Genomic DNA, 26,279 nt, shown 5'->3' on the forward strand with positions numbered 1-26,279 from the left:
CACTGCTTGGCAAAATTCTCCTTCCTGTTTTCAAAGCAGCAATATCTTCGCTGACATTGTCTATCATTTTGTTAAATAACACCACAACGTTTTCTACCTTTGACTGTTCATTAGGTAACCAGAAGCGTAAAAGTGCCTCACGTGCACACATCATTTACAAAACGCAATTAAAATACGGGAATTATGTGTACGCAGTGTTTTGTTTGAAGTTTCATGAAAACATTCCAAAAGCAATCTGTTGTACTTATAACTTTTGTAAGCACAACTGATTGTATTTGTAATATTTTATTGAAATTTCAAACGAAACTGTCAAGTTTATTAAATTAGGATATTTTTATTTGCACGGAATTCTGACAGGTGTCATTTTTCGTCACTTCAGAAAAATAAACTTGGGGTATTACGAAATAAAAAAGAAAGTATGACTGAATTACATCAAATAAACAAGAGTTTTTTTGATCTGACTCCATTATAGCACCATTGACAAGTACACGTGAAAGATTATTTGTATATGGAAAAACTGTAAAATAAATGGAAAAACAGTAAAGAACATATTTCTTCAGTCTATAAAAATCAGGTTCCTATCGTAAGTCATGTGACGAAACCAATTCCCGTTGTGGATTCATGGTGAAAAATTCAATAAACAAAACAACTTTAGTTTTTGTAGATTTAACGAAATGATTTTCCTAAATAAGGTTTATAACGTGTGAATGAATATATGGGGATTCCTATTAAAAAAATATTTCCCAAAGGTTAAAGAAAAGTCATAATTACTTTAATAATATAATAATAAACACGTACGTAAATATTTCAAAAGTATCAATATATTTTTAAGTCTAGGTGTTTCTAATTGAAACGTTTTTAATTTTTTATTTAGCTCAAATCTTTTTTATATTCGGCGAGACCGTTGGCAATGTTGGCAACATTTATGAAATATCAGAATTCCGTGCATACATACACATCAGAATATAGTGTAGAGTAAGTTTTAGACTGACGAAGTAGGAGTAAATTAATTGCTGCGTTGGCGCATTTGTGCAAACATCGGATCGCTATTGTTTAAGGGAAATCCAATATTCTCTTAATTTTATAGACAAATGCCTTTACATAGCTGCCTTATCAATAGGGAATTCCCTGTATGTTGTAACTCATCAAAGAGGATTTCATAAACCACCCTCTGTTTCTTGTACTGATACAAACATTTGTTCTAAACATTTCCAATATAACTATTTCAACATGACTCCATCCGAAACTCCAACCGAACCGAAATCGAGTTTAATATAAGTGAATGAACTAGTATCTTGGCTTGTTCAATTAAATATTGAGTTGGTACACGTAATTAGTTATGATACCTAGTTTCAGTTTTGACAACCTAGGTATACAAAGTTGAAAAAAATACTGCGTGTATAAAAATATTATAAGCTGCTTAAAGTCGGAGTAGGCAGCTTCGAAAATATTTTTTGAATTTTTCAGCGTATTTTGCTGAATATGATTTTTATCCGAAACCTCCCACGGTCTGAGCTATCGTTCGCGCAACTGACGTGGCATTTTCTATAAAGTAGTAGTAGATATTCTCTTCGAACAATAGTGTTTTTAACCCCCGACATCAGGTGGAGGGGGTAATTATATGTTTACGTGTATCTGTATGTACAGATACACGATGTCGTGGCAGCCAAGCGGCTGAAGCGATTTTGATCTATTTTTTTTAAAGAGAATGTAATAGAAAAGTTTTGTAAATGTGTGTTCGCTCGTTTGGAAACCATCAGCTTCTGCATCTTTTCTAGCAGATGAAAGGATGTAAGCAATTTCCACTGGCCAGTTTGTGACCTCGTGGTCAGAAGGAATTTAATTTTTATATCCTATATTAACTAGACTTCTCTCTCATCTCGCGTGTACCTGTTAAATTCGACTGTAAGGACGAGATGGTCAGCGTAAAAATTTTAACTTAAATTTTGAAGATTTACCTGTACTTTACGGCTGGTCGCCTGCCCGAAGTGAACCCTCTGATAATGTCTATAAGCTATAAGCTGAAAATTTACCTTCCTAATTAATAGAATTTCCTACCTGCACCTTGGGCGAAATTTAATTGATAATAATACCACAAAGCGATGAGGTCCTTAGCATATAAGGCTCTTATGCGCCCGTAAGAACATTATGCCTGTATGGTTACATACTGTCTCAGTGATGGAGCTACATGGTAACGAATTATAAGTATTATATAGTAATGCATCCGTGCTCAATGCGAAAGTATATTATATCCCATTTATCGCAGTCATTGCATTAAGTTTCCAACGTACATATCCTTGCATATTATAAAACAAAGTCCGACCGCGTCTGTGTCTGTGTCACGATTAACCCAAACATTCTTCGGATTTTCATACGGTTTTCACCAATAGGATAGTGTTATTAATGTTAGTGTTTATTTATCTGTTAATATCGAGCATCAACAAGTCCATAGCATAACATGCAATACTCATACCTCTACCAATATCGTATCTGTATATATAAACTTACATGAGAAATATTAATGAAGATTATTAATGAAAAACTATAGTCCATTTTTCCTTCAAATCATAAACATTGCGGTCAGTCCCGTATTTTTCATGAATAATATTTATTTTTATCTCACTCTAATTACGAGCTTTATTATGCAAACATTTATGACGTAAGCTATCTAGTTGTGTTATCTATTATCTAATTCGGTGTTTTACAAGTATTCTGTATTGTATATTATCATATATCACAGAGGTAATTGAGTTGATGGCTGGTGCTGCAATGCTGAGAGGCATATGGCAGTGTCAAAAGTTGTCAAAGATAACATGTGTCATCTGTCATCATCGTGCCGTATTCATAAAAATATTTAACCAGATCGACAAAACGTAAAAAAGGTCGATAAAATAGCAAAAAAGAAATATCGTCAGGGCTGGTCGTTACATAAATACACCTCCTGGTCTCACAAATCCATGAACACATGTAGTTTTCATTAGACTCATTTATAGATATTATTGTGCAAGTGTCGTTGTGGGTAATTTAACGTAATATCATAATCGTAGGTCACATACAAATCTCGCCATATTTGCGCATACAATAGCATTACTTAGCGACGTTCGCGTCTAATTAAAGTTCCTAATTAGCAGAGCATGCATTTTGGCTTATGCTGCGAAACGGTGTTCACACGGAAACTAAGCGAAGATACGAGTAAACGAGAATGATCAAATTAAAAAGTGTCAGGAAATTTGCAACGAAAATTTAGAATGAAGGATGTTTTGAACTTTAATTTTCCTCAGATACTGTGTACCTAACTAATAAATTATATTTGCACCATATTTTATTACTTTTGCAATCAACTTCATCCTCAATTTTAACAGTTCTTAATTGGTTGTTGCAAACTTCTCATTGCCTTTAAAGCTAAGAAGCAACGTTAAAGACTAGCGAAGTTGAGCGACTCTGAATGCTGGGCGAACTTAGTTTAAAAGCATCCGTAAACGATAAACTAAGGGGAGTACTTAATAGACTGACTTTGTTAGGACTGTCAAACACGAAAGAAGCAAAACAGTTGGATCGAAATTAAATGCAAACAGATAATGGAATAGAGAAAATAGGTGACTACAATTTCTCACGGAACAACATAACTATTTTTGTGGTTATTTTTATCGACCAACACTTGCTTTCGGTGAAGCAAAACATCGCGAGCAAACCTGTAAAGTAGCCTATTGTTTAGTTCACTAGTGGTTGTCGTAAATGGAATAAAAACTGATATTAGTAAAAAACCGGCTATAAATTAGCTATAAAAACTAGAGTTAACAACGTGCACTTGCAGTTTAATTAATATTCGATATCGAGTTTAACTGGCAAAACGGTGGCAAATTGTCGTTGTTGTCTATGCAATATATCGATACATCATTGATTTCAGTGTTAGCATTAAATGAAGACAAACTATATACTAGTAGCGGTAGGAGTTTAGTCGTGCGTGTGTGGTTTGGTTCGATTGTTCTTGTGTTCTTGTTGTATGTAGCCTGTGGTTCGAAGTAAGCAGTGCTAATCAAATATATCAAGTTGTGTTAGTTATGAAGCTGTTTTGTTCTGCATTGGTTGATGAATATATCAAAATGTTCTGAAATTGGCCCTCATTGTTGGCGGCCAATGTTGTGGATTTTAAGTATTTAGTGAAATATTATAAAAAAATACGTCGACTTACCCAAACTTTTAGAGAATTTACTATGTTACTACTGTTACCTTTTTTCATCTCATTAAAGTTTTTAATTTTTTTTAATCTGTTCAATTAGATGATGCGTTCTGGTCTGCAATATCAATAAATATACATTTTATATAAAAACCCAAACACCTAAAGGAAAAATTTCATATGTCAACATAAACTAAATTAATATTTGCTCTGCGCACTATCAATTAAATTTTGATGGATTTAGGGGCTCGATCATGCCAATCAACGTCGGACCGTAATCACAGCGACATCGATTCTATCCATTATCCATTGGTGCATTCGATTTATCGGATAATCTGTATCACTCATTTACTTAATGTGCTTGTTTCCTGCTTACGTTTATTGTTTGATGACAAAACCTATTACCATTTGCACCTGCGGATTGACCATTCGATCCACGATTTCTTACATGCCATTTGAAGTGTATATATCTTATTCTTTATAGAGAAGATATATTCAGAGAGATTTCATTGCATAAAATAATTTTTTAAACTTCTTGTGTGGCAGCGGTAGAGAGAAGCACCACGTATATTTTACTGGATAAATTTATTGCCTAGAATTCATCATCATTTCCTTCTTTTATTGAAGCCCTTTCTTCGTGTATGATGGCATTCTTCTCTGTCTTGTTTGCAATATCCACCTGTGACAATTTTATACTTTTATAATGTCCTTATTTTATCTATGATTTTCTAATCATTGAAACGTTAGTTCTTTTTATATTCTTTTCCGTGGGATTTCGGTAATGAGTTTTTAATAAATAGTAAAAAAGAAACTTTCGGCCATCTTCATTTTTGTCTTTGTGGAAAAAGTTATTTTTAATGACGATTTTCTGTAAATGATCTTGCAATAAATCCTATTTACCGCTTTTGTATCGGATTTTGACTAGTAACATGAAAGTTTGCGGTTTAATTCCGTTAATGTTGGAATAAATCATAAGAAAGAAAATAATCAATATGTAAAGTAGGTTGGTTAGGAATGTAACGTAGTGGTGTGGAGGCCGCGGGTCGTGCGTGCCGATGATCGATGGTATTGCGTGCGTCTAAGGCGCTTGGTAAGGTCGCAAGTACAGCACTCGGCGGCTCTTGCGGCCCTCGCTCCTCGATCAGCTAAGGGCGGCGCGACGTGGCTCCGCTTTGTCCCTCGCTACCTCCGCCTCGACGCCGCGCCTACAACCCGACGCGCATGCCCCGGACGATCTCCATTCCATGCGTCCCCCTACGTCACGATTTAAAATGATACGTCGTGCGAAACAGCGGACACTCTGTGCGATTTCGCAGACGGAGCACCTCTGATGCAACCGTCATTATAACGTCGGAGCGCCTCAGCACCGCTCGTGACTTTGTCAGACCCAGTTAGTCGAGCACTCGAAAGGGAACGCGCGGTAGCGGCGGTATCGATCTGAGCGTTTCGTGTGCCCGTTCGTGCACGGCGTTCTCTCGGGATCGAGATATTCGTCCATCGGTCGCCGACGGCGCCGGCTTGTTGTCCTGTTTACGTGCCGAGTAATCCTATTTCATTCGCGCGATCATGCTTGCCGAAGCTAATTGATAACGGGTCTCGCGCGTCTTCAATCGCACCTGTGACTCTAGCGGGCTCATCGCTGTTACTTGTTCGATCTCCTGCTGCTAATTCGGTGAGTAATATATCTTCTTCTCTGATTATTTACTCCCGTTGCTTTTTGAAAATATTTATTTATTTAATTTTAACAGGTGTGCTGTATTTGCGGTGCGATTATTTAAGACTTTCTAATTTTTAAAGTTCTACTTTGATCAATGTTTTACCTGTTTATTTAAGTTTCGGCGCCCATCATTTTACTGGTATATTTATGTGTCTAAAGTATTCAAATATTTCTATTGAGTGCTAGCTAGCCATCTGGTTTATATTTCTAAAGTTAGAATGTAAAATCGTAAACCACAAGGAATCATCGGCATAGGTATTAACACAGCAGCCGGCAAAACGTGATCCACTCAGAATTCAAGATAATGATACCGTAAAAACTTAGAAAACATTATAGTTATATACTAGATCTTCGAGTTTATTAATCTGTTAAGTTTGAATTATAAGTCGGAAGAGATGAAGAAAAATAAGTAGTCAAAGGATTTTCGCACGTGACGTCTCATTCTTTTCAGCTTATTGCGCATGCCTGTCGTATAGCACAAAACCGTGGGATTCTTCTTTTTAACAAAATCTGTTGATTCTATTCACAGATAATGTTAATTATTGTTCTGGTGGCCAAAATAAACACAGTTCGCTCGTTTTCGCACATCGTTTTCCGATAAGCTGTGGTAGCCGTCGATCGATACCGATTATACCATAAATCGGTAAATACGTTAAAATCTGAACAAGGACAAAGCTACGCCGTATTTTGAATTAAAGCTAGCGAGAAAATAGAGAATATTATTGGCTATCAAATTAGCTGTCTTGTTTTGTATACGTTATTAAATAAAATAATAAAAAATGACATATAAAATGACTATATATCGTGATAAAAATTGATTTTGATGTGTATATTTCAATATGTAAATAAAGACAAAATAAAGATGCCAGCAATTACATTATTATGTGAAATATAAACATCAGCAAGATATTAAATTTAAATATTCCTTGCGATTTCATTTCTTACATTTTATAATCAAAATGCGAAAAACATGCATCTATTAGGAAATTATGTATTATAGATATAATTATGCTTCCTTATTATAATGTACTTCCGCTTGTTTCTAACCAAGAAAAGCTTTTAGCTTCTTAATTAATTACGAAGTAAATATGTACTATATTTACTTCGTAATTAATTAGGAAGCTATAAATAGAAGTTAAAATAAATAAATAATCCCATCAAAAACATTTTCATGTAAAAATGTTGCCAAGACGAGTCTAGTTTGCTTCACAAACTCTACACTTTAGTCAAAATGTAGTCAGATTTCATGTAGAGCCAAGATTCTTGATATATGCGCCCTACCGCGGGCGCGCGCTTTACCAGACCTAACTTCACATACTCTGCATTATTGTTAAAACGTGTAGTTTGGCCGTTTCGTTAGGGCGTTTGTCCATCGCCGCCGTCACCGTCACGTCACCGTGAACGAGATGACGGCGCCGAAGTAGCGGCACATACATTTTCTTAGCCGCGTGTCCACCGCACATCCGTCACCCGAGCGCCGTCATCCCGGCCGCCGAAATTGCGAGTAGATCAGCGAGATGGTTAGAACGTGGCCCGAGATTTTGACGGGCCGATGTGCCGGCAATACAAAATACGTATGAACTTGTCCAAACACTGCCGTCGCCGTCCCGTCGCCGTGGCACCGTACACGAGCTCAGTTATTATTTTGTCTGTCATTAATTATCATAATATATCATTGTAATAAAAATGGCCAAAAAATTTAAATACGATATTTATTCATTAATAGAAGTTATAGAAAGTAAAGAATGTTTGTGGAATAAAACCAAGGAAGTGTCCAAAGATAAAATTTGGTGTAGAAATGCATGGCGCGATGTTTGTGCCTTTTTTTAAACCAGAGAAATCGGTCGCGATGGACAAACCATCGCCGTCGTCATATTAAACTCGGCCCGAAATAATATCGTTCTCGGTGATGGTTCGGTGACCGTCCGGTGACGGCGGCGGTGGACAAACGACATACCGCCAAAAGTTAGGTAGTGCCCTTGCGCTTCGCTTGGCTCGTCTTGGCGGGGGCTCTCCCGTGCCCCCCAGATAAAAGAATTATTATTTCTAGCTATTTATCGTTTCTAGCTATTTAGACTAGACTTGAGTTAATTTTAAATCTAACGCGCAGTATATTTTTTGGATGAATATTAAAAATGTTAAAAATGTATAACATGCATAACCTTAAAACTTTAAAGTAGCTGTCATAAACCAAATATGATTATGATTTCGCGATATAGAAAGATTTCGCAAAAAGAAAGCTATTATATATAAGCACGTGGAATCACTTTTTGACATATGCTTGAAAACTTTAAAATGTTTAAAAACAATAATAAAATTATGTGGCATGTTTTTCTATAAACACAGAGATACTATATGTGATTGTAAGCCTTGATAGTCATTAACAGCATTCCCAAAGAGGGTTGATGGCAGACAGGCGGCTGCTCGTCATCAGCAGCCGCTGCTGCAATCAGCAGCAGCATTCGTGAAAGGTTTAATAAAAGATTTATTTTTGTAAACGGATCCCGAACCGTGAGTTTTGAATTTATTTTAAAAAAAAGTATAAAAGTGTAAAAAAAATTAAAACTACGTGCAATATTACGTTAGTACTTCCATCTACTTCTTACCGTCTAAACAATGGTCAGAAGTTGTAAATAATAAAGTACTTAATACATTTGCCCTTCGAATTGCCAAGCATAACTTTCAAGGTTGCTGCAGGTAAATCTTACCTGCACTAGGTTGAGGTAAAGGGGAAGGATTTTAATGCACCCCCTTTAAAATATGATTTTTTTAATTGTGTAGGAGCCCTTTCGCAAAGAGGGACTTCCCTTTCTTATCGAGTAGTGTGGTTATTGTTAGAAGGAGGAAATGTAATTTAGATATCCAAAGATCTCGAGATGATTTGGATAAGTATCTTACGAGTTGGCAATCGAGTATCAACAAAGGCCTCATTCTTTCCATTTGGTCCGGCTAAATGGAAAGAATGGAGGGAGGCCTTTGCCCTGGAGTGGGACAATTGTGGGGTCGTAATAATACATATTCATTGTCCAAAGAATCAAGAGTATTTATGTTTTTTTTTAAATTCAAAGTTTGGCAATTAAGCTATGATGATAGAACAGTGGAGGAAACTCTTAAATTAGATGACATGATGTTTTTTTAATACCACTTGATGGGATTAGTTTTTGTTACGCTATAAATTGTATTTTATTTACTGACCTATGAGTTTGCCATCCTCTACCGGTAAACGTTGGAGCCCAGTGACCGCTTTACTTCTTTTTCTTATCCACTTCGCACGATCTTCGGCATCCATAGTAGTAAAATCATTGGGTCGCTTATTTTCCTTGACAAAATGAAGCTAAAATGAAATCTGGTGCTGGTGGTTCTTTTAAAATTAAAACGCTTAGGTTAATGACTGTTAATAGTTTGCGGTCACCTGGGGGCTGTACTGACTTAGGGTCAGTATATGCTACACATCACAAATTTAATAGTTTGTGATACACGAAATCCACGTAGAAATGTAGGAATTTTAATGAAATAATGCGACTCGGACCTCCGGGGCCGATTTAGAGTACAAATGTCGGCTCGTAATAAAGTCATGAAATGAAACTAAACTCATTTTCATTTATTTTCGACAATACTTTCAACGCTAGTTTTAGATGTTACCAAGATGTGTTACATATACTGCTTGGTGTCGGGGCACATAACAAAATTTATTCTAATTCTTCGACAAAATAAATGTTACTAATAATCAAAAGTAATATTAATATTTTCTGTAATATATAATGTCTGTGTCAACAATAAAAATGTTTTATTTATGATCACTGATGATGTAAAAAAGTTCTAGATCAATTCATATATAAATATTTTACAGTATTCCTTTGATGTGTTGACTAAAATAATTGGAAATTTACTGCGTGTTTGAGTTTATTTAAAATATTGAAACCTTTTTTGATGAGTTTCTTGAATAAACCATGTATATAAACAACAAAAAATAAATTAGTGTTGGCCGAAACATATTTGATAATATATGATATATATAGAAAATATAGAAAGAAAATCACGTGTTACATATCTATATATAATATATCAAATTAGTTAAAAATTTGGTTATATTTTTTGTTGGACAAAGTAGTGATCAATATTAGCAATTTTTATTCATGTACAGCCTACAATGGCGTTTGCTGAATATAGCAAAGATAATGAAACTGTGGCGGCGCGTGGTATAATAGAGATCGATTGGGCGTGAAATTTATATCCACCCGAAAGCAAGGTTGAAACGAATAACGTGGTTTTGAAATGAAAAACCAATGAAAGTAAAGAAATTTCCACACTGAAAACTTTGAATAAATTAACGCATTTTTATTCTCCACATAAATTACAGCAAAATGGCGAAGTAAAATAAATCGACAAACAAAATAGATATTTCGATTGTTGTTATTTACAAGGGAAAGATAATTACCAAACGGTAACATGATCTTTCCCTTGTAGCTTAACTTAACTTTAAGAAATTAAATCATTATATCAAAGTGCAATATTATATTTCTGTGAGGATATCCTTACAGAAATAAAATACTTGCAACATACAAATACATATTCTATAAGCGAACCTTCTGTTTGCTTATTTTCGTCAAATTTATAATGTCCATGGTAACAATAAGGTAATTTTTGGGAGTGTTGAAGAGGTTTCCTAACTTTCAGAAACCTTCCTGTTAGTGTCCCATAACTTTTAATGGGCCTTTAAATAACGGCTGCGCGAATTTGTCCATGCCGAACAGGTTCCTTTGAGGAAACTTTGATTTGTGCTCAGTATCATGTATGAAGTTTATTAGCGTGTGTTATAATTATGCTTAATAAATAATTGGCATTCTCTATCACCCACTGTAGATATACCCACTGTAAATATTCTTGTTGTTTATAGTTTAACTGGCGACCCGTACCGGCTTCGCTCGACTAAAACCATAATAAATTATACACTAAAACTTTCTCAGGAATCATATCTATTACTGTATACTGCTTAAAATACGTACATTAGTTTTCGAGATTATAGTGAACAGACAGACGCGGCTGATGATTTTGTTTTGTAGTATGTAAGGATGAGTGGAGGTTTTAAGTAAAAAAAATTATTTACGATATACCAACATATAATGTTAGTAACATTACTGGAAGTATTATATAATCTCTTGTAACAGTAAATATTATATTATGATTTAGTAAGTATTAGAGACGGATTTTACAAGCTATCTAAACGCTTATGACAAATAGGGTAACCAGATGCCGATATTTTGATTCTATGTAATTCTTAGGTAGATTGTCTAAACAAGTCGATACGTTGAGAACAATATACAATCAATTTTGTACGTGCACAATTCGGACCGTTACACGTAGACATTTCAATTAGCAGAGTAAAGACTAACTTCGGGTAACACGTTTGCTGTCACGCCCCTTCACACTGGCTGCACGTTCCTGATTGCGGCAAGCCTAGGACATAGGACAAAGGGCTTCCTGTTAGTCAAAGTCAGATGCAGAGCCTTTATTGTTCGACATTGGAAATCAGTTTGCTTTAAGCCTCCTTTGTGTGTTAGTCGTGTCAAATCATAGCTGATACAGAGATTGCACTAGAAACTTCACTATTTGGGGGCACGGTAGCGCCCTGCCAAGACGAGCCAAACGAAGCGCAAGGGCCGTTTTGCTACTGTCACGTAGATTTCATAGGTATTCGTTATCTTACTTCTAGAGTAACGAAACGGCCAAGCTACACGTTTTAACTAGAATGTAGAGTATGTGCAGTAAGGTCTGGTAAAGTTAGGGCGCATATATCAAGAATTTTGGTTTTTCATGAGATCTGACCTCTTTTTCATACATTTTGACTAAAGTGTAGAGAGTTTGTGAAGCAAACTAGATTCGTCTTGGCAACATTTTTACATGAAAATATTTTTAGTGGGATAGCATTTTCTCCAAAGATACCAATTTACAAAAGCCTGAAAGCCAGGTTGTATCTGAGTGTACCATTCAAATAATATAAATGTGAAAACGTTTGGGTTTCCCTAGCTCACTGACTCGTGTCAAAGCCAATAAGAAGGCGTAGTTGCGATTTAAATGCCATCCAAAGGAAGTGTGGTGTCTGTTATGCGGCTTATGTATTGTAAAATACAAATTGCATTCTGCAGACGCTTGGATGTATTGAATCTCGGTTGCAAGTGTTGGATGGGTTAAAAATATTGATTGTCATTTTAAAATCTTTGTTATAATGAGTACGGTGATTTAGCGAAAGCTTTAGCTTCTCTTAATGGGTTTTTATATTAATCTTCATTTAATCTAACTCTCAAAGAGGTATTTTATAGATAACTATAGCTGCGCCTGCTTCGCTTTAACAATTCGGGGTAAAAAGTACCCTACGTGTTAATTAAGTTTACGGCCTCCGACGGCAACGTAAACATCGACTCCGTAGATTATATTTACTTAAAAATCATAAAGTTAATTATTTAAGTTGCAAGTGGTTGAAACATAAAGAATAAGTTGTGACTCTCAAGTGATAGTGTTATCAACAAAAAGTGCGAAGTGATAACATCAAAAATACTGACTAAAGTTATTCTCAATAATTGATAAATCCTAGTTAAATTGAGCCAATTTACAAGAAGAAACTAGTGAAAACAACTTTATACCTATCAAACTGTACAGTGAAGTGGAATCAAAAGTGTAAAAATCCATAAAACAGTGATTAAAAACAACATAAACATTCCTATATATTCGCTCCAAGACGTCTTTGTTTACTAACAACCAATCAGTTTAAACATTTGTGACTCATCGATAACGATCACTTACACTGCATGCGTATAAACCTATAAGAAATTTCACCGAGAACTACTACATACAAGATGGTGTAACGGATAAGAGGGCCGACTCATAAGCAAAAGTGTCATGGTTCAAATCCCAATCTGACAATAAATTTTTGAATACAGGATTTTATTTATCTAAAATAATATGATATTAGACTTCGATTAGTACAACACATTTCTTCAAATAATACAACGCACTACGCCATCTGTTAAAATTTGGTGAATTACTTAAATCATACGACAACGCCAGCAACCATGAATAAACACATAGGAAGTAAATCAACAGACACCCGAAAGATGGAGACACGCTGCAAAAAATGCCAAATATCTACTACCAAAAAAGACCAACTTACATGCAAGGAATGCAAGAGTAGTTATCATTTGGATTGTACAAATGTAACATTAAAGAGATTCCACCTTATGACAAAACTGAATAAAACAAATTGGAAATGTGTACAGTGTTCGGCATCTGTAAAAAATATTGCACATGAGATAAACATTTCCACTAAGAATTCATTTGATTCACTATCAGACGAAGAAATATCAGAGTCTACATTCACGTCGCCGCTAGGTAATGATAGATTAAACAATAGCTGCCCAAACTTAAAAATAGATATAGAAGAAAGAGTAGAGGAATTAGAAAAAAAATTAAAATTAATTGAAGAAAAATTGCAAATAAGCGAAAACGAAATCGACAACCTGTTGAAAGAAAATTCGGAGTTAAAAAAACAACTACTGAAATATGAAACCAAGGCTAAAATTTTGACTGATATTTGTAGTAGCTCCAAAAAGAAAAACATTACTATAAGGAAAAAGCCCACCAAAAACTTTTCTATAGCTCTTGACTTTTCCAATGAAGAAATAAAAAACAGCCAAATAACGAACTCAAACCTAAATGACCTGCCATCCAGCCAACTAAAAGGACAACAAGAGATTGATAGCCCTAAACAAACTCCATCATTAGAGACATCGAGCAGTACAAAAAAACAACCTGAAAAAGGATCAAAACCAACAATTTATGTAGTTGGAGACCAACAGCTAAAAGGATTAACGGAAAAGTTAATAAAATCCCGCTATGAGAAATGGAACGACAACTACGAAGTCAGAGGTCTAGTTAAACCATTTGCATCAAGCGTACATATCCGTAATAGTTGTGACTCTATTAAAAACTGTATCACTAGGAATGATATTTTGATATTATCTTTAGGATCTAATGACAAGAATCCTTATACTGTTTTAGCGAATTTGTCTAATATACTGTATAACTTTAATGAATGTAAAGTATTTGTAATTGGTGTTGAACATAATAACAATTTTAATGTAAATAAGCTAAATTACAAACTTAAATTGACATTACAAAATTATGAAAATTGTTTTTATATTGACATTAATCAACTCTTTAATCAGTATATATTTAAAAACGACATTTCTCTTAGTTCTATTATATGTTTTAAATTAAACATAGAAATAAATTACTTTCAATATGAACAAGAATTCATAAAAAACCATTTAAAAATAAGAAACACTTTTCACACAGATATTAAAACGGTAAAAACATGTGATTTATTCAAACAACAAAAATCGCTAAAAGAAAACAAACATTCAATACTCCACTATTTTCCAATAATAAATAAACATGCAAAAAATAATTCACAATCAGAGGAAAACTTAAAAACCACATTTTTTCGTCCCTAATTTGCCGAATAACTTTGTTATTTTACACCAAAACATACAAGGCTTAGTATCAAAGAAGGAAATCATCGAAATTACCCTATCAGAACTGGACTCATATCCTGACGTACTTTGTTTTTCGGAAACATTTATCAAATGTGGTGATGAGCGAAATATAAACCTGTGTCAATATGAACTTGCTGCACACTATTCAAGGAATAAGGGTAGAGGAGGTACTTGTATTATGATTAAAAAAGGAATACGGTACAATAAACTAGACACCTTCTCTAAATCGGCATTAAATTTTCATTTCGAAATATGTGCAATTTCCATTCCAATGCATAAACTCATAATTGTCTGCGTTTATAGAACCTCCACTGCCACTAAAAAAAGACATTATGAATACTTTTTCAATAGCCTTGACCTATTACTAGACACATATTTGCGCAAGTACGTTAAGCAAAAAATAGTGATTGCAGGTGACATTAATATAAACACTCTCAAGGATAATAACTATTGTAAACAATATTTAAACATACTAAAAAATTACAGCCTCAATCAGTACATTTCTGAACCGACTAGGAATAAATCTTGTTTAGACCACATAATTAGTAACGTAAAAAATGCGACAGGATCGACTATCCCGCTATGCTTGTCAGATCACAATACGGCACAGATTTTGAATTTCGATGTAAAGTCAAAATATCTACCCCCAAAATTTACTTATGTGTATAAAAGGTGTTATTCTAAGGAAAATATTAATAAATTCAAAAAATACATATCTAGCCTGTCATTTCAGGAAGTATATAAAGAAACAGACCCAAATATTGCCTTCGATAAGTTTCATGATTGGTTCTGTTTGCTATACAAACTATGCTTTCCTGTTACTAGAATTCGTGTACACAAACAACAAAACTTAAACTGGGTGTCAAGTGGCATAAAAAAAAGTTGTATTACAAATAGAACTTTAAGACGTAACTATTATAAAAGTAAGAAAAGTATTGATAAGAAAAAATACAAAAACTATTCTAAATTATTGAAAAAATGCATTTTCCAGGCAAAAAGGAAAGCAAATCAGAAATTTATACATAAAAGTAAAAATATATGTAAGGCCACTTGGACCGTAATACAAAATGAAGCTAATACAGGAAAGGATGGTTGTAATGTAATAGAAAAAATGGAAGTGGATAATAATATAATTAGTAACCCAAAAAATATTGCCAATACATTTAATGAATATTTTATTAATACTTCAAAAGACATTAGTAATAACAATTATAATTTAAATTCTAATAATCACGTGACTAATACAATAAATAATTCTATATATCTTTCCGCAATTGACGAATATGATGTAAGAAAAATAATTACATCATTGAATAATACAAGTTCAGAAGGTTATGACGATGTGTGTACTAATGTAGTCAAAGCATGCAAAAACGAAATAAGTGCTGTTTTAGCTTATTTAATAAATTCGTCAATGGAAACAGGTGTTTTTCCAGACAAACTAAAATTATCTGTTGTAAAACCATTGCATAAAAAAGGTGAAAAAACGAAATTCAGTAATTATAGGCCTATAACACTAATCCCTATTTTTTCAAAAATATACGAGAAAGTTATGCACGATAAGATAATGGCATTTTTCAATAAATATAATGTACTAAATAGTAACCAGTACGGTTTTCAGAAAAATAAATCCACTACCCTGGCAGCTTTTGATTTAATACAAACTGTTTTACAAGGGGTAAATGAGAAAAAATACACAACGGTTCTCTTTTTTGACATGTCAACAGCGTTTGACTTAGTTTGCCATCCGTTGCTGTTAAATAAACTTGAATGTCACGGTATCAGGGGTAAAGCTTTGAACTGGATTGCATCTTATTTAAAAAATAGAGTGCAAAGTGTTGAAATAACGCAGCTAGAAAAGAGTAGATTTACAAATAAATTCAGATCAGATTACAAGGAAAATAAATTTGGTGTCCCACAGGGAAGCGTACTCGGTCCACTACTCTTCCTTGTCTATATAAATGACTTGCCCAACACAATAAAGCATAAAAGCATCCTATTTGCTGATGATATATCAGTTATTGTAACTACCGATAACAATAAAACAATCGAAGAACATGAATTTGACATTAATATTACATTAATTACTATAATTGATTGGATGGTAAACAATAATCTAAAAATTAATATAAATAAGACATTTTTTATGAATTTTAATAATTTTACTCATACATTTAATATACGGCATAATGATCAGAAAATAAATAATTTAAGTAATGGCAAGTTCTTGGGTTTAATCATTGATAATAGACTGGACTGGAAACTACAGATCGCAAAGGTTTGCAATGCAATTAATAGATTTTCATTTGCTCTTTATAAATTAGCCAAGACAACATCTAAAAATACAGCCCTAACGGCATACTATGCCTATGTTGAATCTGTATTACGCTATGGACTTATCATCTGGGGAAATAGTACTGACGTACAGCAAGCATTTGTTGCGCAAAAAAGGTGTATTAGAGCCATATGTGGAGTCAAACCTGATACGTCATGTAGGCCTTTATTTAAACTGTTAAAAATTCTTCCTCTCCCTAGTCTGTATATCTTTGAAATGGCAAAATTTGTTAAATTAAATCATAAATTGTTTAAGACGGCTAAAGACTTGTATCCTAGAAATACCAGACGTGGCGATAGACTGGTATTAGATATAGTTCCAAAAAGTGCGAAATTTAAAAAGAACTCCTACTGTATGTGTATAGCTATATACAATAAAATACCTGAACATATTAAAAAACTCACATTTAATTTATTCAAGAAAACCTTATTTAATTGGCTGAATGAGCGTGGTTTTTACACAATACAAGAGTTTCTCAATTTCAAATAAATACAATTTTACTTAACATTTTACCTAATCTTATTTTGACATTGAAGAGTTGATTAATAATTAAAACAGTTTAAGACTTTATACTTTGTTTAATAGCTAACTTTGACAATTGTACTGGTTTGAAAATTTGCATGCTATAATTCAATGGCTGTATGGGAGGAAAAATATTGTCTACCACCTTCTGTATACTTACCCTGTACAAAAGCAAATAAATAAATATTCTATTCTATTCTATTCTATTCTATTCTATTCCACCCGTTTCCCAAATTTCAAAGCAATTCATCCAGTAGATTTTGCGTGAAAGAGTAACGAACATGTACACCGCATACCCTCACAAACTTTCGCATTTATAACATTAGTATGATTTGATTTGTTCTATGAATAACACCTAAAAATCGTGTCATTAGTAGAAAACCTAGTGCTTTTTATATCGGCGCTATTCAATTCAGTACTTTTAAAGGAAGCACCATTTTTACTTTGACAGATTCGTTCCTTTAGATCCGCATTTAAAGTAGACTCTCAGTCTTGTTTTTATTACAAAAAATGTACCCGCAATTGAGTGACAATAGCTGGGTTTCCGACTTGTAATATTCTTGGAACAAGAATTTATTGCAATATAGAAATCATTTAATAAATGTCGTGAAGTTGTAGTGGAAATTAATTAAAAATGCAGGCAACCTCTTACGATTTCACCTTTTCATTCAAACATTTGATATTCTTCGAACTTGGATAAGTTTTTATTATTTCATTCGTCGGCAGGTTTAAATAAAGTATTTAAAATAATTACAGACCTTATTATCGTATTTTAGATATAAAATGCAAATTGTGCACCGGTAATTCTTCGTCGGCCGAGTTCATTTTCAGATGAATTATTAACGAATCCTAAGGCGGCCGTAGAAAGTGTCGTTCGAAATAATAGGTAACATTCTTACTGTATCATTTACTTAAATATATGTAATTTTACCGTCATTAAATCGAATTTCCTCGATAGTTTGATTTTTAAATTTCAATATTTAGGGTCAAGTTAACTTTTACGTTCAATTGAACCTGCGCGCTGCCGCCGCCATCGTTTAGTTAAAATTATATATTTTAGGTTTTTTTTGCGCGGGTTAAAGTTCAGATCAGACTGATGCATTCGGAACCGAAATCTTGAACTTTATTGCGTAACTTGAAAAGTTAACAATAGACTGAAATGTCATAAAGGCATTTTCGGCCAAGACCCGCTTTCAGTTAATCTTATCGTTTTTTTAACCTATTCCGTCGCATTTAGTCGAAACTATTCTATTCCAATTAGTCACTCGATACAAAGAAGAAGAAGAAGCTATTCCGTCCCACTGCTAGGCAAAGGTCTCCCCAACCCCTTCCAAGCCGTTTTATCCAAATGCGAAAGTTGTGAGGATTTATGTGTGTGTTTGTTCTCTATCACACAAAATTTACTAGACGGATTGATATCATATTAATAAATGGAAACGAAGCTTTTAAATAAAATAAGAAATAAAATTGGAGATAACTGTATGAATTTTTGTATTTTTTCAATGACGCAGCTAGTCTTATATATATATATTTTTTGAAATTCCCATGGACACTCCATTGACGCCTGGACTTTATATATAAATTCGTATTACACGAGGCAGGAAACGGTGCTTGCAAACTTTTTGGTTAATTAGTAATTTGCTTTAATTACTGACATTTTGTTCGACGGTAGCTGTCATGCTGTCATTATTATAATAATCAAACGTTCGTTAACTCGTAAGAAAACTTTACACCGTTACTTATTTATACCTTTGTTCGCAGAATATAGATTCTGAAAATATTGTGTTCTCAAAATAGCAGATTATCAATATAACAGAAATTATACTCTAAAGCCAAATACATTTTGTTTCTTAACCAGCTTTTGCTCGCGATTTCACCCGTATTATCTTAAAATTTATTATACGTATCCTATTCCAGTATTTAGTAATAAAAAATATATAACAAACATAATATTAACCTATTCATTAAATTGTTATAATTCAACGTAGTATGAAACCTGAAACGGTTTGTAAAAAGCGATGTCAAAGTCCTGGGAAATGTAGAAAATTGCCATTTCCCTTTCTTGGCAGCGGCATCATGTTGTTACTCGGAAATAAGAGAGTGGTTGCGTTGCGTTTAGTATAACTATAAAGCGTGTGTATGTTCATGTTGTGTTTCGAAGTGCAACGTGTTTGTGTCTGGATGTTCGTTGGATACATCTTATTACTGAACAGAACATGTTGTTTGTAACTACACTATTACCTGATTTATCTATCCAATGACTGGAATTTTATTTAGCGTCGCTCGCTCTCATTTCAGCGCTTTCCCAGTTATTTCCTTAGCCACAAAGCGTCGGAATCTAGGGTTCGCTGTCCTACTTTTTTCTCTACTTCGCGCGGTGATGTCAAAATGCATATTCTCTGGATTTTAAATAAACTATTTCGATTTAATAGGCCCTGTTATGTATTTATCAATCGTTATTTTATGCCCCTCCTCCGATCCAGAGGTGTATTCACACGGTTTGTCCGGGGGTCGGAATGTATATGGAATAACGCGTTCGAGGCCGAGATAGAACCCTTTCTGCTTCAAGGGATATCAATGCGGGAACCTGCGGAATATAAAGTACAAATGACAAATGAACCTGTGACGTCGACAGCGTACTTGATTCGAATTAGGCCTGTCAACGGATTCCGAATTTATCCCGAAATTAACATGCGCCGCATCACTACCATTGCAATAGCATTTTTTGTAAAAACAATACTTTTTTCCACCAACAATGACAAAGCGTTATTTCTCTAATTTTTATTGACGACATAAACTTTACTCAAAGTTTGACCGATGACACAAACCATCCATATGGGTGTAATTGTGTCAGGTATCCTCAAGCGAAATGGAAGACATTTTTCAAACACATCTGTCTTGATCATGACCAACTAACATAACAAAAGAGTGATCAATTTCAATGAACTTTGTTGGGCTTAAATTTAGAAATGCAGAAAAATAACTTTTACCGTAAGTCACATCAAAATTCTCGGCAATCCAAAATGCTATTTAGATAAAGTTAATTACATTAATAAGGATCCTATGACGTGTGGATTCATAATCTGTCCCAATCCCCTTGGCAATCATCCGTGATATGATGTGGAGAATTAGTTATTCTGAAACGGATAAAGCCATTAATACTGTCATTTCATAGGATATACCAATATTATTACATGATCATATGATCATATGCAAGTATATACTTGCATCGGTAGAAATAAATTTTGCATAATAATTTAGAGCTTGCCTTCAAAAGTATACCTTAACACTTAGAGTGTTTATTTAAGGACACGACCAAGGCCAAGTTGGCCTCGACATTTGCAGCAAATAGAATAGAAAGAGCGAGTAAGTTTATTTCTGCTCACGGCCAGCATTGTAGGAACAATCGGTGGAGGCAGACGGCTGACAGGCTCTACATGGCAGTCCCTGCCGGGCAGGAAACGGCCTGTACGCAAGATGGCGAAGCGAAATTGGAATAGCGTTGCCGCTGGCGGTTCCCGGCTCCTATTGCGATTTTAGAAGAAGCTATTATTTAACTGGCAATGTAACTATGTATGTCGCTATGTCTCGGGTGGAATTTTACTTGAAGCAGATATCATCAACCAATTGAGCTGAAATTTTGTTCACGCGTTTAGCTTGGATGACATTGCATTGTTGTGATAAGCATGACCCAGATGGTGCACCCAGGAATGGGTCCAGACGTGGCAACTCATAAACCGTTGAGGGTTTATTGCACGGCCATGATTTATTTATCACACATTGAAAGCAATGAGATCTTTCTGACAACAATAAAAGTACTTATTTGTGTTTTATTCTAAAATACATATATTTTGAGGCTATTTCATTGCTGCATTGCTTTTAACTACATAGTCACACGGCCAAAATGGAGAATTGTGAAAAATAATTACCTTATATAATCTTACAATATATCTTATCTTTAAGGTCGTAAATTAAAGAGTAATGAATGAAATTAAAAATCAGAATGCTAATTTCGTGAAATGGATAAATCTAATATAAACAAGCAAATTTGTTGCATGCCTTCTTGATTTAAGTCGTAGTTATTGTTTGTACACCACATAAATTCATCGATCCTATCATTTGACTTTGGAATAACACTTCACTGATCGCATATATGTATACTTTGGAAAATGAACCTAAAATTAATATACTTACCATAATAATGTTGATTCTATGTTGACGCCTCGTGTAACGTCTTATTCAATTATCCACTCTCTCGAAGACTTGCATATCTGAGATTTTGGCATAATGAAATAATTTTATCATGAATAATCATTGACTTAGTATTCTGCTCACAAGTCGGAAGCAGTTAACGCAAAGTGTAAGCTCGTCTCATTGAATTTATAATCGCATTAATGTTTTCGACTTGAAAGTCTGTAATGTATCCTTAGTATTATTACTCTCTTTTAGAAGTACTGTAGGATAGTATACCCAAATCAGCGAGTTACAGAATTGCTAACGGTTGTCCAGATTGCTTTCAACGTCAGTCAGTGTAATCTGATCTAGTGTAACAGGTGTTTACATTTAATACCTGAACTATCCGCCATGATTGAGGCCAATCGTCGTTCATTGCTTTGATTTAATGGGATTGCTTTGTATCAAAAATTCAGCAAAGTAATTCGTTTCGCCACGATCATGGTCAGTAGTGTAGATTGGCGTTATCCTAGCCAAGTTCTTTCTATTGATTACTTTATCTATGCTGTTACCGCGAACTTGCCATTAATATTATAAACGTGGGTGGTTTTGAGGATGTTTTGATTTACGTCCAATGTAAAATAATAGATTCTATGAATTTTGTACACAGAGTAAAATCTGTAATATTTTACTTGAAAATTGATACCTATCAAGAAATTCCCACGTGAGGACAGCCTCGGGCTGCAGCTGTATAGTACATGTTGCACTATATAAATCTGTGTAGTCTCTCAGGGCTTCTGAATGACGTAACAGTCTTTTGTCTCCAACACATCGGGTGATACGGAAAGTTTTCGAATATCCGGTCCGACAGAAGTTTTCTTTGTCCTGTCGTCGTCCGTTAGTTTCTATTATGATCTATTTCCATAGGGTTTTTAATTTCTTCATTAAGTTTGACTTGATTTCTCAGTGAAAGCCATCAGAGCTAAGGCTCTTGTTTATAGATAGCACAAAATACATCTTTTTTACACAATTTAAAATACAGATGTATATTTCAGTTAACAAGAGTTAAACCCGATGCCAATATTTATTAAGCACTCTATTAAAATCTAAAATACTCTGTAGTCGAGAGCAGTGTTCAGATGCATTCCCACCGCACCCTAGGGATTAAAAGAAGTTCACATTAATTGCTACATTACTTCCCCCACGATATTGACAATATTCTTGAAGTAGACGGCAAAGGTTAAACGTCAACGGTAGACTAAGTGCAAAGTTAATTTAAGCGGCAAGCATTTTTCTTCTCTTTTAGTCAGTATTGGGCGCAGTGGAAAGATGGTAAGTATTAAAAGTGTAGTAGTGGCAGTCTAGTCGTTCATTTATGCTACGTTCACTTTTCGACTTTTATTTTTACCATTTCATATTGCTCGTTCGCAAATGGGTTGTATGTTAGGACGGGAATAATATCGACATTTCAATTCGGACAGCTTTATGTCTTTTTCCGATTCTCTTAGGGAATAAAATGTCCTATTCGGAGCTGAATTTGCCATTACATGTTGTCTCATTGCCTTGCTGGTCAGTTGATTCAATGTCCAGTTACATTTATAAAAATGTGATTATTTCATTGTATTTTTCTAAAATTCCTGAAACAGTCAAGAAAGATTAGTTTATTTATTTTTACGTTATTCTTCAAGATCATGCGTGATCTGAGTCTTGTCAGTAACTTGTTAGATCTTTATTTTCCGCTCGAGTAATCATAGGTAAGGGGATATTGTTATTTTACTAAGTAGGATAGTATATAGGATAGAAGGACAAAGAGGCATACGTACGACATAATGGACTTTGTGCAGCCGCTACCAATTAGTTTCTTTTGTTGTTTATACCAGATGTCTAAGTTATAGATTTAGAATTGTTACTTAGAAATTATGAATTGTACGAAGGCTACGATCACAATATTATATTAATTAATGAAAATCTAGATACACAATAGCATGATCAAGTTCAAGAAACAATACAAATCAAACAAAAATAGATCAATCGATCAAAGCAGTAAATATCTAATGTGTAGATGTCAAGGAAAGTCGATGATTGTTGACGCCACTCTGTTCGGCCACGCCTTTTCAATGCTTCCACTCGATGGCATAATTGATTTAGTCAATCTTGGAAGATAATTTTATTTACTGTATAAATATTTTTATAATATATTCAGGAAGTACTTTATTTTCTTTATTCTTAAGACATGTTAAAAATTAGATGCGGAAAGTGCTTTTGGGTAAATATTTTACGTTTACCAGTAATGATTACCTTGCATTTAAAAAATGTAATAAATGTGAATGTAACATGTGCTTGGTTAATTACTTAATTTCAATCGCATGGTCGGTTGCATCATTTCTTACTATCTATATCTATTGTGGCGCTAGAATTTCAATTCAATTCGCGTAGCATAGACCATATCTATATGCTAATCGATCTCTACAGCAAGTTATAGCAGTTGATTAGCATTTGAATAGATTTTAACAGCCTAGTCATTTTATTTTCTCGAGCGGATTTCCATTATAAAAGATTAGAGATTTAGTGTTTGTAGTTCACATCCTCTCTGTTGAATCCGGCCCCTGACTTATAAATGAGTAAAGTTCTCTTGTTTGCTTACCGTAATTGACGTTTCTACATTGCCGTGCCGCAACATGAGATAGCGTTTTAACTATTACAAAACTTTCGTCACACAGTTTTAATGTTTTCCTTAAACATCTTTAGTAATATAATGTTAAAGAATCGAGTGTTATTTCAGGATTGAAGAGCTAAGCGGTGGGTATCTGTCGTCAGAATGGGTCGATTTTTTAAATTTTGCTAACAAAAACTAGATTGTGATGGCCTAGAATAGAGTAGGTAGAGTAGGAGTAGGCCTAGATTAGGAAATATGCCCTTTTCCAGCAGTGGGTTAGGCTATGTTGACGTATCATGATGTATTTGTTCATTGTTATGAATAGGACAAAGTGTGACAATTGCAATAAGTAAATTGTTGAATGGTAAACAGTATTCTGTCTCTCTGTCATCTTTCTTAACAATATTTTTACGATTAGCTTTGATTGAGAAAATGAATCACAAAGGAATTATAATGTACACGACATTGTGATTCCTTTGTGATTCATTTTCTCAAGTTCTCATTGCAGAAAAGTTTTAAATTTATTTCAAAGCTTCCCTATTTTAAAGCATCCAATCACAAAAAACCTAAACTAGATATGACAACTATCACAATATCGTAATTATCCGACGTCGTCTGTGGAATGAAATATTTTTAAGGCGTACCTCGCATCCATCCATAGCGAACAATTTCGTAAAATCTCGTGAAAAGCTCAGACTGTTCAGTCTGAGAGCAAATGTTGTCTTGAAATATTTTCGCCGTCCATCTTCCGTCCCGATCTCAGCTACAATCCTAGGCGCAATTAGTTGACGTTTCTTGTAAATCTTCGGCTAAAGTTATATATAAGCGTTTAATAAACTCTCATCTTATGTCGATAAAGTTGTTTCTTGACTATGAAAAAGTTTATGAAGTTTTTCACGTTAAAACTGGGTGAAAAATATTTTATCCGTCTATCTGAAGGCTTACGGTGCGCGTTTCCTTACCGCGCTGCTGCAAACTTTATCTACTTACGCTATTATTTACGAATCTACGTTTATTTTTTGTATGATTAGGTAAGTTAAACTTTTATGGTAGCACAGCTGTGTATCTTGTGAAACAGCGATACGTTGACTAGGCTTATGTTTTAACTTATTTTTTAACCTTCAATTACGTTCGTTACTTTGCTTCGAAAAATTTTAAGTTTATAAATAAGAGAGCAAGCTGAATAGTTAAAATATTTTCTTGTTTAGAATTCAGGGGTCCAATAGGAAACAAAAGCGTCACGCCGTGACTGGCACAAGCTCCAGACTCGATATAACTTTTTGCTTGATCAAAATTCAATGGCGAACTATTTGTAGCGAGATAACATTTTTCAAAATAAAAGGAGGATCAATACTTTCGTTCGGAGTTTATTTTCCTAATGTTAAGACTGATTTTTGCTTCATAATGTTGGGAAATTAATGAAAATTTAGATGTTTTCGAAATAAGTGTGAAGTCTTAAAAATGTATAAAAAGGGAATATCTCATTTACTAACTAATTAAGCACCCAAAATTTAAATAAGTGTTAACTGCCAACACAGAAAATTACCTTTTCTTTCTTTCTTTCCGTTTTTACCTGTTTTCACACAAACGCTTGCTATTATGCCATTGTGGAAACCCCTACATTTCCGAGTAGCGAGTATCTTTGATGGCCATTGTACTTGACTGACAACTACTTTCTTAACCAACGTTCGCTCTAAATAATAAATAATAATTAAGTACACGCTTTCTTTTAGAATAAGTTGACTTTGTTCAATTTTGGTATTGTGTGTAATATATCGATATAAAATAGATTTCAGGAATGGTATTGTATAGCAATTATATACATTAGAATTAGTTATGACACAAAAACCCAGCATGTGTAACGAGTGTATAGGGTATCAATTACATAGAGAATAGCAATAGCAGATAGGCATCTAAGTTTGACAGATAATATTCATAGATTAAATTCAATGAGTATAAAATATAAATATTATATATATTTTCTATTAAAATTTATTTAGATGTGCGATCTCATATGTGATATTCCGTTTTCACATGAAAAAAATTCAATCAATCATCATCAAGTATTATTATCCGAGCGAAGCTCGATTCATTATATACTATAACGAAATCTCCAGCAACAGCTTTAAATCTGTGTGTTTATAAAA

At 34.0% G+C, this 26,279-nt stretch overlaps 2 protein-coding genes and 1 long non-coding RNA gene across 15 annotated transcripts in view; 2 read left to right on the plus strand and 1 right to left on the minus strand.

The window, feature by feature from the left end:
- Positions 1-23,555, minus strand: part of LOC128683016 (uncharacterized) — a 31,461-nt gene extending 7,906 nt beyond the window's left edge. Inside the window, exons 1-7 of one of the 9 annotated variants that reach the window (XR_008406244.1) lie at positions 23,300-23,555; positions 21,498-23,113; positions 20,690-20,828; positions 20,352-20,440; positions 19,545-19,890; positions 11,288-11,351; positions 9,090-9,213 (exon numbers count right to left, since the gene is read on the minus strand). This is a non-coding gene — a long non-coding RNA (uncharacterized LOC128683016). Of the gene's footprint in view, positions 1-4,433; positions 4,857-8,084; positions 8,338-9,089; positions 9,214-11,287; positions 11,352-18,004; positions 19,075-19,544; positions 19,891-20,293; positions 20,441-20,689; positions 20,829-21,497; positions 23,114-23,299 lie in introns of those variants that run through there. The other 8 variants (XR_008406243.1, XR_008406240.2, XR_008406239.1 and 5 more) reach the window with 8 other exon arrangements.
- Nca (Neurocalcin) overlaps positions 1-26,279 on the plus strand; it is a 95,895-nt gene that overhangs the window by 39,939 nt on the left and 29,677 nt on the right. The gene's annotated exons all lie outside the window — the stretch shown is intronic.
- The window catches only part of LOC128683013 (uncharacterized protein), an 82,462-nt gene that overhangs the window by 39,740 nt on the left and 16,443 nt on the right, over positions 1-26,279 (plus strand). The window contains exon 1 of one of the 5 annotated variants that reach the window (XM_053768152.1): positions 5,453-5,849. The exons of 3 other annotated variants lie outside the window; for them this stretch is intronic. Coding sequence is in view for 1 of the 2 variants with exons in the window: in XM_053768151.2 (XP_053624126.1) it covers positions 23,724-23,742 (19 nt within the window). In the remaining variant the exon portion in view is untranslated. Of the gene's footprint in view, positions 1-5,452; positions 5,850-23,658; positions 23,743-26,279 lie in introns of those variants that run through there. One more of the 5 variants, XM_053768151.2, reaches the window with a different exon arrangement.

This window comes from Plodia interpunctella, chromosome Z (assembly GCF_027563975.2).
Source record: "Plodia interpunctella isolate USDA-ARS_2022_Savannah chromosome Z, ilPloInte3.2, whole genome shotgun sequence".
In the NCBI taxonomy this organism is placed as follows: Eukaryota; Metazoa; Arthropoda; class Insecta; order Lepidoptera; family Pyralidae; genus Plodia; species Plodia interpunctella.